Genomic DNA, 14,940 nt, shown 5'->3' on the forward strand with positions numbered 1-14,940 from the left:
TAAAAACGAGCTAATGAGATTTGAACTTACAGCCTCTAGAAAAAACTAACTTTGTTAGCATGTTACATAACCAATTGTTTCAAAAGATTAAGTTGTTAGATAATAGACTAAGATATAAATCATGGCTTAATAGTTATTTATCCAAATTATGGTTGTATGGTGTTTGTTATATTTCTTTGCTGTAATTAAGGAAAAAATATAGAAACTTACATTGATATGGGATGTATATTGTAATAGATATGAATGAGTGACTAGAAAAGCTAACTGTAGACACATGATCTGATGCTGCAACTTATACAGCTCAATATTAGTAAAGTTCACCATTTGTTTAACTATCCCTGAAACATTAAGTGTTATGTTTTTAAAAAATGATTCACATAACAGTTCTGAGTTCTGACACTTCGTCCACAAATTTTTGCAGAGGAGATCGTTACCAGAATTTTGGCGGGATCATCCTATTGTAAGTAATACCTGCTACACTAAGTGCTGAATCATTGTCTATTTTCTTTCATCTTCTTGCAAGAATTGCTATTTTATGAGTTTAGGATATTTTTGGATATTTATATATATATATATGCTAGAAACTTATGTAGTACTTCTGTGAAATCTTTTAAGAGTTTTAACACTTTCTTAGCCATTTGTTGTGCCTTGGGATCGTAAAAAGTTAATAGTAAGGTAGAAAGGAAAAGGTGCCATCAACTTTTTCCAACTAATGATTAGCTTTTTCAAATTTCAAGCTGTATTCAATTGTTTTAAAAGAGTAAAATCTTTTCCAAAATATTTAACATACAGTTTCTAGTTTAGCCTCTTCAATACATATTACATTTTTTTTGTATCTGGCAAGAAAAACATTCTAAATCCAGCAGAGATAAGATTTATTTCATGAAGCACATATCCTTTGGAGAAAAAAGATGTTCTGGAAAAAACTATGGTAGTAATGATTAATGAAATTTGATGGTAGTGAAAGATGATGGTGCAGGTCAATAATGAGCTTCTATGATTGACTTGTAAATGAAGTTTAATCCAATAATTAGAGGTCGTCAGAATTCGATTTTGGAATCATGACCGACCATGTATACCAATAAGCTTAAAAGACACGAAGCCTTAATAATAACAATCCAACTTAGAGGAGGCAATCAACGATGTCCATACTAGTGGCACGTGCTGAGCCATGCCATCATTGGTATGGCATGCCTCGGCACGCCCGGTCGTGCTAGTGGAACATCCCTGTGTGCTAGTGGCATGTAGGGGTGTGCCACTGGCATGCATTTAAAATATTTTAATAAACTATTTAGGATATTTAAAGATGTTTTTCAATCTTCGATATATCAATTTTTAGTTTTGGTTTAAATATATGTATTAAAAATTTAAAACCTACATTATAATATTATATCTTTAGATTATTTTTGTAAATGATATATTTTATTAAAGATAAATAATAATTAAATATAAATATTATTCAATACATACTATGATTGAAGACATTCATTAAAATTAATTTTAATGATAGAACATTCTATAATATAATTGAATACATAATATTAATCGATAACAATATTTTGAAAGGTGGCCACTCCACTGCATAGTGCCTAGGCGGAAGGTGGGCGACAAGGCGGGTGACAAAGCGGTCTAGCATTTTTAATATATATATATATATATATATATATATATATATAATACAAATATATAATACACATAATCACAATTCACAACCATAATAACATAAATACATAAATAACAAGTTCTAAACCAAAATACTAAATAACATAATCATAATTCACAACCATAATAACATAAATACAAATGAAAGATTTAAAATTATCACAACCATAAGTTCATAGCAACAAGTTCACAAACATGATCAAAAATATCAAAATCATAAGGTCCATAACAAATAACATATAATCAAAATTATCAAGTTCATAATAAGTTCATAACTATAACATAACTGTTATCTTCTAATCTTCTTCACAATCTATGGGAGGAGCTTCATCTACCAAGAGATTATCATTGGAATTATCATCAAACTCTAGCTTAACAATATTCTCATCTTCTGTTTCTTCATCTGACTCAATTAATTACTCATCTAGAGAAGTGGAAGGAGTGCTACTAGTAGTAGCTTGAGTAGATCTAGTGCTCCTCCTTGATCTTAAATATTCTTCGGCTCCTGATGCTTCTGTCACCATCTCCTAAGTTAACCCTTCACCTGGAAAGACCTCTTACTTTACATCATCATTATCCAACCATTCTCTTGCATTATTTCTTTCTTTTGAAACGACTAGATCCTTCTTTTTCGTTATCTTTCGATCCTTCATTCTTGCATTAAATTGTACATAAACAAGATCATTTAGCTTCTTCACTTCCAATCTATTTCTCTTCTTTAAATGAATCTGAAATCAAAGACCAAATCAATTTGATAATAAAATTCATCAGTTTAGCTTAGTCAATATAATGATTAATGATATATTACCTATTTAAAGGAGCTCTAATTTCTTTCACATCCTGAGGAGCTACTGATGAGTTCTTGTATCAAAAGATCGGCTACGGAACAATTTTTTAAGATTTGAATTTATTGCAGGAAGCAGTCCGCGCAACCGTGGAAAAATATTCGTTAAATATTCTCCGGTAGTCAGAAGGATTCGAACTGCAACTGGGACGAAAATACGAAAGAACGTGGGTGATAGGGGTGGTGACGGGTGGAGTGGTTGTTAGGGTTATGGATGGGTATGGAGATGAGAGTTGATTGTAGATGTGATTAAGGGAAGTAGACGAAAGGAACGAAGTGGTCGAGATCCTAAAGAAGAGGGGTGGCTCGACAGTTGAGGGAGATTAGAAGTTAGGAGAAACCTTGCAAACGGTAGAGGTAGAAGTATGGTGAAGAAGGGGGAGGGAGAGAGTCTAGAGAGAAGATAGGAGGCAAAAAATCAATAATCCAATAGCATAATGAAGTTGGCTGCCATCCACATATTTATAGAGGCTAGCCAACAAATCTTAAAACAATATGAAACCCTAATTCTAGAGGATTTTCGTCGATCGCGTTTGAATGTGCTCGATTGCGTTCGAACGCATTCAAAAAGTTCCATCTTTGGATGTGCGAACGCGATGTAGGCGTTCGAACACGGGCGTTTGAACTCGCCCGACCACGTGTATTCTCTGTATTTGCGAACCTAATGCAGGCGTTCACAAGGACGTTTGAAAGCGACCCTTTTTGCGTTCGAACGCGACCTATAGGAATTTTATTTTAATGAAAATAAACAACTAATGCAATAAGAAAGGATCCTAACTAGGTATATCAACCCACCACACTTCCCCTACCTTGCCCTCAAGGTGAAAAGTTGGGGAAACGCTCCAAGATATCAGTCTCTAACTCCCATATCGCCTCATCAGATGGCTTGCCAAGCCACTCAACTAGAATCTCTATTTCCAATCTGGTACTATGTCATCGTCGGCGTCTAGCAAGTACACAAATTGGCTCTACGATCTCTATCTCCTCCAATGGCTCGGGTAGAATTGATCCAACGATCTCATGATTTCCAATGCGCTCTCTTAGCAATGAAACATGAAAGACAGGATGTACTCTCGACCTCTCTTACAGCTCCAAACGATATGCAACCGGACCAATACGCTTCAACACCCGAAACGAACCAAAGTAGCAATGTGCTAACTTTTGGTTACGCATCGGACGGAAGGTCATCTATCGATACGGTTGTACCCTCAAACACTCAACTGCTGATATCAAACTCCTGCTCCCTATAGCTACGATCATAAACTTGCTTCATGCGGTTTTGAGCAAGTTTAAGATAAGCACGCAACCACTTCAATGTGGCGTCTCTATCCATCAACACTAGGTCCACCTCCGTCCAGTCTACAGATATCACTAGATTATAAGTGCCTAACGTCAAAGCCATACGTCTATACATCACCTCAAATGGAGTCATGCCAATGCTGCTTTGGTAGGCGGTGTTATTAAGATCACTCTGTTTACGGTAAGAACTCCAACCATCGTCTCGGCATCTCTCCAACAAAACACCTCAAATACTGCTTAATGTCTCGATTAACCACCTCGGTTTGGCCATCCGTTTATGGATGGTAGGCTGAACTGAAGTTCAATTGAGTCCTCTGCAATCTGAAAAACTCCATCCAAAAGTCGCCCATAAATACACGATCACGATTCGAGACAATCGTGCATGGCATGCTATATAACCGAGCAACATCTCTAACAAAAATTTCAGCTACTGACTTGGCTGAAAACGGATGTGACAATGCCGAAAAATGCGCATACTTGCTCAATGTGTCAACCACCACAAAGATAACGGAATATCCACGTACCAACAGAAAACCCTCTATGAAATCCATAGAAATATCCTTCCAAACACGGTTTGGTATAGGTAAAGGCTGAAGTAATCCGGCTGGTTTCAAGGTGGTTGCTTTAGCTCTTTGACAGACATCGCAAGCACAGACGAAACTCCTCATATCCCACCTTAATCCTAGCCACGTGCAATTCTGAGATATCCTCCTATAAGTCCTCAAGACACTCTCATGACCAGTCTCTGGAGTTTGGTGGAAGTGCTCCAATAATTTTTGCCACAATCTATCATTTGCGGGCACCCGAATGCATCCGCGGTCCAATAGCAAACCGCCTTGATTCTCCAACTCTGGATGGCGCTCCGGATCATCCATCACCTCCTGCAACAATCTCAAAATATCTGGGTCAGATGTACATGCATACCTCAACTCGTCAAGGAAGGGAAAGGTAGGAGAAGAATAGGCTGCAAGCTCAACGGTATCGGGTTGGCGCGACAGTGTATCTGCAGCTTTATTTTTTATTCTCTTGTATTGGGTTTCATAATCATATCCCAGCAATTTTGTGATGCATCTCTGCTGTACCGGAGTGTGTATACGCTGTCCTATAAAGTATGGAAGGCTCCTTTGATCAGTTCGGATAATGAATCGCCTACCGATCAAATAAAGCCTCCACTTTGTTACCGTATGCAGAATTATCAACATCTCTCTCATAAGTCGATAATTGTTGAGATTTTTGTGATAAAGCCTTGCTAAGATAGGCAATGGGATGTCCTTGCATTAATACAACTCCTATGCCAAAACGGAATACCCAACGCATCACATTCCATTTGGTGAAGTCCGGTAGAGCCAAAACGGGTGCCGTCGTGATTGCTGTTTTTAATTTTTCAAAGGCGATAGTGGCTTCATCCGTCCATCTAAAAGAGGCATTTTTCAACAAAGAAGTGAGAGAAGCAGCGATCTTGTTATATCCGGCGATGAATCGGCGATAATATCCGGTCAGCCCCAAAAATCCTCTCAATCCGGTGGTAGTAGTAAGAATCATGGATAGCCGTGCCGACCGGCACTTGCAATGCCAATAATGGCACAGCACTTGGCACTGGCACACTCCCATGCCGATCCATGCTGGGCTGGCACGGTTGTGTGCCGTTCGGCATAGCCCCGTGCTAGTCATTGTGCCATATAGAGCCATTTTTTTAAATTTTTTTCTATTTTCATCCGTCATTATCAAATCAACTAATTAATTGATTATTTAGAAGGCTTAGATAAAATTAATGATAATGAGACTGGAAATGATAATGATGATGATGGTGATGGTGATGGTAATAATAACAAACCTCAGTCTGGCGGCAGTGATAATAGAGATGAGACATACATCTCTGTTACACAACATTCTCAGAGAGGTATTCTTTTTACAGAGAATTTGAGTTTGTAGTTGGTAGGACATTAGGAGAGGTGCACCCACAGGATATGAGTTCATCATAATTACCATCATATCAATCACACTCACTAGAGCTAAAACACCATTATTATACTCTATATCTACCATCTACATATGTTTATGGTTTGTCTGTGCCTGTGTTGGTGTCGTTCATTCCCGTGCATGTTCAATATTCATATCATATTATATCATAAGAGAATTATAAAATTTCTATTTATATGAACACTATGAGAAACGTTACAACGAGCAATTAGTGAATGAGTTTTGAAAAATATTGGCAGTGTTTAATGCAACATTCTCGTATTATTCTTATGTCGACAAATAAAGTATTAGATTCTCTTCGTCATTTTATGTTCAGCTAGATATTAATTTTAATTATTAAACTATTATCGATTAATATTATGTGTTCAATTATATTACGAATTGTTCAATCATTAATATTAGTTTTAATGAATGTTTTTAATCATAATATGTGCTGAATAATATTTATTTTTAGCTATTACTTTATCTTTAATAAATATGTCATTTATAAAAATAATCTAAAGATAAAACATTATAATATAGGTTTTAAACTTTTAATATATATATTTAAACTAAAAACTAAAAATTGACATATTGAAGACCGAAAACATCTTTAAATATCCTAAAATTTTATTAAAAATATTTTAAGTATGTGCCAGTGGCACATAGGGGCGTGCCACTGGCATAGCGGGGCGTGTTGAGGCGTGCCGCTCAGCACGCCCTGTGCCGTGGTGGCACGGCACGGCACGTGCCATTGGCACAGTCATCATTGGTAAGAATAGGCCAAGCGGTCATGCATGGAACCTTTTGTGGATCCGTCGTTACACCATCCGTTGAAATGATGTGGCCTAAATACTCCACTTTTAGTACTCCCAGCACTTGGACTTCTTGATCTTCAATTGGTTTTGTTTCAACAAATTCAGCACGTTTTCCAAATGCCGCCAATGCTCCAATTTAGTCTTGCTATATACCAAAATATCGTTAAAAAATAATAAGACATATCTTCACAATAGAAGTCGAAATATATTATTCATGAGGCCTTGAAAGGTGCTAGAACATTGGTGAAACCAAAAGGCATCACTCGGAACTCGTAATGCCCGTCCGGAGTCCGAAGTACAGTTTTGTGCACATCCGCCGGGTGAATTCTAATTTGATGATATCCGGCTTTCAAGTCAAGCTTACTAATATAGTCGCCCCTGCAAGCTCGTCTAGTAACTCGTCAAGCTTGCCATCTAGACTTTTGCATCTTCCACTGTACCTTGATAATAAAAATATTGTTGAACTTAAAACACCTAATCTGTTGGATCATCGTTTTGGAATTTTGGAAAGTCCAAGCGTGCGGTTCTCCCCCGAATAGTGTTGTCGAGTTCACGAAAAATCCTTGGTTCAGGTCTAAACCTTTGTGCAGGTTGATCACCTTCTCTAAATCTTCGAGCACGTCCATCACCATCTCCATAGGGATTAACCTCATCCTCATAGTGCTAATCCTCATAGGCGAAGCACATCGGTGTCAGACGCCTCTCGGATTCCACCACCGTCAGTCTTGGGTTTTGTAATGGAGGTGGAGGATGATGTGTAGGCATAAGTAAGAGATCATTGACACTCATATGATGTACATAGACCTGTGGGATATTAGTTCGATGAGGTCCCACCGCTGGTCCTTCTTGAAACTCCGATCGTCGTCGAGGAGATGATGAACCTATTCGATTCACGACATATTCCTTGAATTCATTGTGATCCTTTTGCATGTTGTTAATTCTATGCAAAAATATTTGGAATATGCCCTTAAGTTCATTCATATTCGCCCCCATGGATGTTGATTGATTCGGTCCTGCCGTGGTCGCTCCAAAGGAATCGGCCTCACGGTTAGGGTCATCGTGGATTGAATTTTCCCTTATCGGTGTGCTCTCCATAGGTCTTCTTGTTGATGTCATCTTCCTTGTTTCAACCATTAATGAAAGTCTGAGGTTAACTTGGCTCTGATATCAAATTGAAGGGTTCTTGTAGCAAAAGATCGGCTACGGAACAATTCTTTACGATCTGAATTTATTGCAGGAAGTAGTCTGCGCAATCGTGGAAAAATATTCGTCAAATATTCTCTGATAGTCAGAAAATTACGAAACCAATTGGGTTAGATCCGTAACTTCTTGATCTACAACTTTTGTATTTATGCCCTTTGCAGATTCGAACTACAACTGGGACGAAAACACGAAAGAACGTGGGTGATGGTGGTGGTGATGGGTGGAGTGGATGTTAGGGTTATGAATGGGTATAGAGATGAGGGTGGATTGTGGATGTGATTGAGGGAAGTAGACGAAGGGAATGAAATGGTCGAGATCTCAAGGAAGAGGGATGGCTCGACAGTCGAGGGAGATTATAAGTTAGGAGAAATCTTGCCAACGGTAGAGGTGGAAGGATGGTAAAGAGGGAGGAGGGAGAGAGTCTAGAGAGAAGATAGGAGGCAAGAAATCAATAATCCAATAACATAATAAAATTGGCTAGGGCCTAGCGCTCCAAAGAGTGATTATATTATATCATTCATATCAAATAGATCTTATTGTCTCTAAAGTGGATAATAATTAATATGTGGATCTTTTGTCTGAGGATACTGAGGAGGATATTGAGGATATGGAGAAGGATAATAATCAGTATATGGATCATATGATAGTTCGAAACAATAAATACTTGATGAACCATAGTCATAGGAAGCAACATTCTGATAACGGTGTCGCTGATATGTATGTACATCTTCAGTTTCTTTGTCTTCAATTCCTATGTCTTCTTGACTTCCCTTACCAAATGTGGAAGGGGGTGTATCATTGGGATTATCAGAATTATTGGCACTAGTAGCTATACTATCTCTTGCTGCCGAACAACTTGTACCAGCCTCTGCTCTAGTCGTGGTCTCCCCCAATGCTTCATCTAACCATGAGTTATCTTTATCATCTAATAATCTATCTTTTACTTCTCTGATCTATGGAGTCAGGGGGTCTTCTTCATAAAAAACATGATTTAAATTAATCAATTGATCATTTTCTATCTTTTTTTTTAAAATTTCTCTACCTCAATCTTATATTATAGTGGCAAAACACTAATTTACCTAATATCTCCATTATCAATCGATTACGTGTTTTGGTGTGGATCAAGAAAAATGTAGTCTAATTTCTTTCACACTTTGATGAAGATATAGTTTAACTTAAGATCTTTGCTATTGGTGTCAAATTTGGTGTCTCCTCCCATCCATAAATGGACTACCATTCAGCTGGACTGTTATAAGATATAGCTATAACAACTTTAGCAGTACTAAATTGGCCAGCTCTCAACTCCATTTGAAATATATAATTAAATACATTTTATAAGAAATTGAATATATTAAAACTTGAAACAAATAATAATAAATATTAAATAATAACTCATTTCTCTATCACAAAGGATTTGCTTATGAATATCAAGTTCTAGTCTGTTGATTATTTTTCTAACTCCCAACAAGACTTCAATATCATTATTGATATTTGTAGAGAATTAAAATCTGGGATTTAGAAAATATCTTATAAAAATTTAAATTTTAAAATTTGTAAGCATTCAAATTTCAAAATATTTAAAAAATAAATAAATTAATAAACCAATGTTTACCAGCAGCGTGTATATCTCTATGTAGTTGTTTATTCCACCCGGAGTCAATCAACTTCCGCCATTTCCTATTACTTTTATCCACATTTTTTTTATTGATTTTTTTGCTAAGTCCATAGCCTCGTATAAGAAATTCATTTTAGACTTGTCATCATTGTCTACAAGTCATAATACCTTGACAAGAGGCTCAAATATTGCGGTGGCAATTATAATATTATGTCAAAATACATTTCCAAGAACCTTGTTCTTCAAAACTTCACCTAAACTTTGATCTTTAGGTTTTTAAGTTTCATATTTTTAATTTTTGTAGACTACTCTGCTGATGTAAATACCCGTATAATCTCATCTTTATATTGCATTATGCTCTCTAATGCTAGAAAATGAGTGGCAAATTTGATGAGGTTGGGTTTGATAATCTCTCTACCATTAGTCATTTGCCTAAACAAATTAAGAACCCAACCATGATTATATATGAAGTTTGTCAACCTCTGACTTTCATGTATTACTATATTAATTTTAGGATCTTTGGTAATATCTTCTAACATGAGATCAAGACAATGTGCAGCATATGGTGTCCAATATAAATGTTGTTTTCTTATCATAAGTAATTATCCAACAGCCTTATACTTTGCCCCATTATCAGTAACCACTTGGATTATCCTTTTTTCACCAATTTCTTCTACTATCTCATCCATCAACTAAAAAATATAATTTGCACTTTTAAAATTAGCAGTAGTATCCACAGACTACTAAAATATTGCCCCTATGCTGAGTACACTAGTAAATTAATTATATTTCTTCTGTTTTATGTAGTTCATCCATCACACATCAGTGTACAATCAAATTTATTCTAATACTTTTTAAAAGTCTCAATATAAGTGTGAAACTCATCTATCTCTGAGTCAAGATATTTAGTAGTAATATCTTTTGAACTAGGAGGCGAAACACTATGCCCTACTGACTGTATAGCATTCACCATAGTGTGATAATTAGGGCTATCAGCTACATTGAAAGGAATATGATTGTAGAAGAAAAATTTAGAAATAGCCCTACCAATATTTTTCTTTCCATTTTTTATCCATTTGAGAGCTGTCTTGATAGTAGTCTGTGTATGACCTTTTTTTTTCTGAAGATATGTATCCATCGGTTCAATATTTTTAGATTCTACTGTAAAACCCGTAACACCAGGAGTTCCAGAACTACTGCCCCCATATTCTCTTTCTCCCTGCATATGAAATAATCTAGATCTTTGAAGCTAACACCAGGTCCACCACTGTTTCTTCTCATCTCCTCCTCTCTTTGTGTATTTTTGCTTTCTTTCATTGTCCTCCTTATCTATCTCTCATCATCTTCCCCACTTTGCTCACCGCCATTATCATCAATATTTTCATGATCATATATCAATTCTTGACGAATCATTAATTCTTTTCTTTGTGCAGTTTGTTTATCATTTTTTTTGCCTATTTGATGAGTTAACATTTTTTTTTTGACTTCCAAACTAACTTGAGTGCAAACTGTTACATTTCTTTGTCTTCCAACTAAATATTCTTTCAGATGGCTGACATTGCCACTCATTTTCTTTTTACACCAGTTGCATTTGACACGTTTTTTTGTCTTGGTTAAAGGCAGTACATGTTGCCAGCCAATGTCTGCATCTTGTGACTTTTCTTTTAAAGCTATTTTAATTTTAATGTAAACACCTAAACAGAGATCAAATTAAAAATATAATTCAACAAATATTTAATCTCAATTTCAGCAAATTAACTAATTCAGCAAATATTTAATCTTAATCTCAGCAAATGCAAATATTTAATCACAATTTCAGCAAATTAAATAATTAAGCAGATATTTAGTTTTAATTTCAGCAAATATTTAATCTCAATTTCAGCAAATTAAATAATTCAGAAAATATTTAATCTCAATTTCAACAAATTAAATAATTCAGCAGATATTTAATTTCAATTTCAGCAAATATTTAATCTCAATTTCAGCAAATTAAATAATTCAGCAAATATTTAATTTTAATTTTAGCAAATATTTAATCTCAATTTCAGCAAATATTTAATCTCAATTTTAGCAAATGAAATAATTCAGCAAATATTTAATCTCAATATCAGCAAAATAAATAATTCAGTAGATATTTAATTTTAATTTTAGCAAATGTAATAATTCAGCAAATATTTAATCTTAATTTCAGCAAATTAAATAATTCAGTAAATATTTAATTATAATTTTAGTAAATTCAACAAAGAATAAGAGATTAGACTTTTATGAAAAAGAGAATAAGAGAAGAAAAAGAAGAAGAGATTAGAGTGAGAGAGTAAAAGAAATTAAAAAACTGAGAGAAAAAAAATTGATAAAATTATAAAATTATATACCGGAGTTTGTTGGAGTTTCGTCGGAGCTAGATCTCTATTGGAATTTAGATAGAGTGAGAGTTTGAAGAAAATGAGAACAGAGTGAAAGAGAGAAAGGGAGAAAGAGAGAGAGTGTGAGAAAAAACAAGGTAAAGTTGAAAAAAAAGGAAAAGTTGGCTAGCTTGGCTTTATTGATGTCCCCAGGTCGGATCTGAGTGACCTGATTTAACTAAAACAGGCTGATCCTGGCTGATCCCAGTCATTTGACTGGGATCGGCCATGGATCGGTATTGGGTCTGGCTGATCCTGCAAACCCTGATTTTGGTTATTTGTAGAAGTAATGAAATGTAGTTTAGGTTGCATGTACAAAAAGTTTCTATCAAGGATTGTCATGGTTGTGGCAGGTCTCTTGCCGAGTGGAAGGCACAACACGATTTAGTATGTGTCGACCGTGCCGTAGAGGAGAAAAAGATAAGCAAGAGGAGAGAGATGGAGAAGGAGAGGAGGGAAAGCTTATTAGGACTGTCGAGCCCCACTGCCGAGCCACCACTGTTGATGCCATACCCTCACATCGCCACAACTAGTTTTCTCTTATGTGAATAGAGTCTATTGTCAGAATCTAAATGGATTTGCTAGTGGATCTAACTTAAAGTAAGCGGATGATCTGAACCAAGCAGATCTAACTTAAGAAATGATATGCTAGTGGATTGTCTTCTTCCTCTACCCTAGCCTTCTCACTTCCATTACCACCTCCTCCACATAGACTGCACTGCCATCAAGATCTCCACCACCTCTCTGCTGGCTAAAAACAACTTTTCTGGTTGTCCCTCGCCACTAATCTCCTTGATGGGCCGCTTCACAACACCATAGTGCTGCTATGAAGTGAGATGACAGGTGCTGTTGGCACCACATGGCAATCCATTGGTTTCTATTTTTCATTCCAGTAAAACTATCATGTGTACCATTGCAGGAAACTTTCCAAGGCAAAGTTGCAACTTTTCATCTTTGTTTAAAGGCCCAAGCCAAAGTCATGGGTCAATTTGCTCTTTATGTTCTTATAGTTTGCAATATTCATTAGCTCTAAGTTCCTTGTAGCCACACATACATGTTCTTTTCGAAGTTATGCAGCTATAGATTGTGCCTAACGTATTCTTAAAAGTTTGGATTATTGTCCAGCCTGCAGATGCTTCCAAGGAGCACAACTGTATACCAGATGAACATTATGTTCAAACATTGATAGCGGTGAGGATCTCTTTATACTCTTCTTTCCTTTGGCACTCGTATATATCTATTTGAGTCAATTGTATATATCATTGATCAGTAGATAACCTTTTCTTTGCCCAACATTGGGATAAACTGAGTCAGACTATATTTTAGGAAAGTGTACACACGAACAGACTTATCTTGGCCATACAGTAATAAGGCTTCTGGAAATTCAGAAGTTCGACTGGTTGTGATCATTCCTCTTATGAAACTTTAGGAATTATGAGTTGTGTTAGGTGAACTTCACGTTTGTTGACAATCTTGGTAAGAAAAGGACTTTCTGTGTCAACTGATATTGTACAACATCTCTGAAATAGAATGATATGACTCTGATAATATGGTTTAGCTCTGATTTCAACTTGATGTTGGACAAGTTAAGGAATACCATTGTCATCAAAGAAAGGTCTAAGATAGCAAATAGAGGCCAAAGCAGCCTATACATGAACCCTGATGACTTTATGGAGCTATGGGGCTGTGGATTGTATATTTTCTAAAGAATGGTTAGGGCTTGAAGTTATACCAGTTGGAAGAAATGGGGTTAAATTTTTGGGGTATTTTGCATTGATTGTAGACTCTTGCAGTTGGGCAAATTATCTTCTGGTACACTTCAAAGATAGCATTGGTTAGATTTAGGGTTTAAATGCAGAAGGACAATAACCAAAGAAATTAGGAAGAGAAAAATAAGAAAAGCACATCTTTAGTTCCCATCTTTGGATCAACCTCCTCTCCTAGATCTATCTTTCTTTTTTTTTTTTGTTTTTGGTTTGGGAAATTAGCCAACTAGTAAAGAGAGTCTTCTTGAGAAAGCTAAATAGGTTGGTCTCAGACAACACTCAAGATGTGCTGCTCAATATCCTACCATATTGAGCGACATGGATGATAAAAACAATGATACATGTTGGTATGGGATGAAATTCCTTAGCATGAGGAGTGCCACCGGCACACGCCCCATGCCAGGTGTCGGTATGCCACTAGCGCGACATGACAATCCTTGAGGGAAAACAAACAAAGTCAAATTCGTATTTTTAAACATCAAAATAGACCTTACATAGGTACTACAAAACTTAACTGTCACGATCCAAAATAGAAATCATGACCGGCCATGCATCTCAATATGCTTGAGATGCACGAAGCCTTATTAATAATCTCTATGTGTATGATGGCAAAATAAATAAAATGAGAATGTGCTTTATTAAATTTTTCAAACTAATTCCAATAAAGATAAAACAATGTTAATGTTTGTCTCTAAACTAAATGAATAAAACTTCTAATCTAAAGCATAAAATCTAAAAGAGCGGAAAGGTAAATAAGTGAATCCTAAGTGGAGGTGGAGTCCGGGTACATCTCGCTTAGTCGCCCCGCTGATTATTACCTGAAATAAATAAACAAATACAAAAACAATAGAACCCATGAGCCAACAACTATAGCTCAGTGAGTGGAATCCACTCGAAAACCAAATAAATTTTAATTCATATTAATGCTGAATAAATTAAATATAAAGCAACAATATCCATCACAATATGCAATAGGCATGCTCTCTAAATAATAGCAATGATAACAATAGAGAGATGTCACAACTTGTAACCTTGCACGTTTTTAATATATTAACATCTTTTTGATATTTATACTGTCAAATGTCTCAATGGGTCTAAACCCTGTGGATCCACATCAACTAGAAGTCACCTCGAGATGACGCTCGGGACTTTTCTTCATAGCTGATCCGGTTAGGGTCATCAGAGGATATCATCCTGTGATCAACACACTTTGTCTTTTCCTCTAACCGTTGAGAGAAGTTAGAGTCATATAGGAAATTTTCTCATTCATCCTAGGACTGTTCCCTAACCCCGCCAGAGTCACCTAAGAAAGTCACCGCAGTTATCTAATTTAGAACTTTCTCCTGGACTTCCAGATATACTTGAGTCACCA

At 36.0% G+C, this 14,940-nt stretch overlaps 1 protein-coding gene across 6 annotated transcripts in view; it reads left to right on the forward strand.

Annotated features, from left to right (window-relative positions):
- LOC140779761 (glycosyltransferase BC10) overlaps positions 1–14,940 on the forward strand; it is a 52,804-nt gene that overhangs the window by 11,895 nt on the left and 25,969 nt on the right. For 4 of the 6 annotated variants that reach the window (XM_073125007.1, XM_073125003.1, XM_073125008.1 and 1 more), the window contains 2 exons: positions 422–460; positions 12,928–12,993. In XM_073125007.1, the coding sequence (XP_072981108.1) occupies positions 422–460; positions 12,928–12,993 (105 nt within the window). The remainder of the gene's footprint in view (positions 1–421; positions 461–12,927; positions 12,994–14,940) is intronic. The other 2 variants (XM_073125009.1, XM_073125006.1) reach the window with 1 other exon arrangement.

Source organism: Typha angustifolia, chromosome 15 (assembly GCF_048772165.1).
Source record: "Typha angustifolia cultivar Huaian chromosome 15, ASM4877216v1, whole genome shotgun sequence".
Classification (NCBI taxonomy): Eukaryota; Viridiplantae; Streptophyta; class Magnoliopsida; order Poales; family Typhaceae; genus Typha; species Typha angustifolia.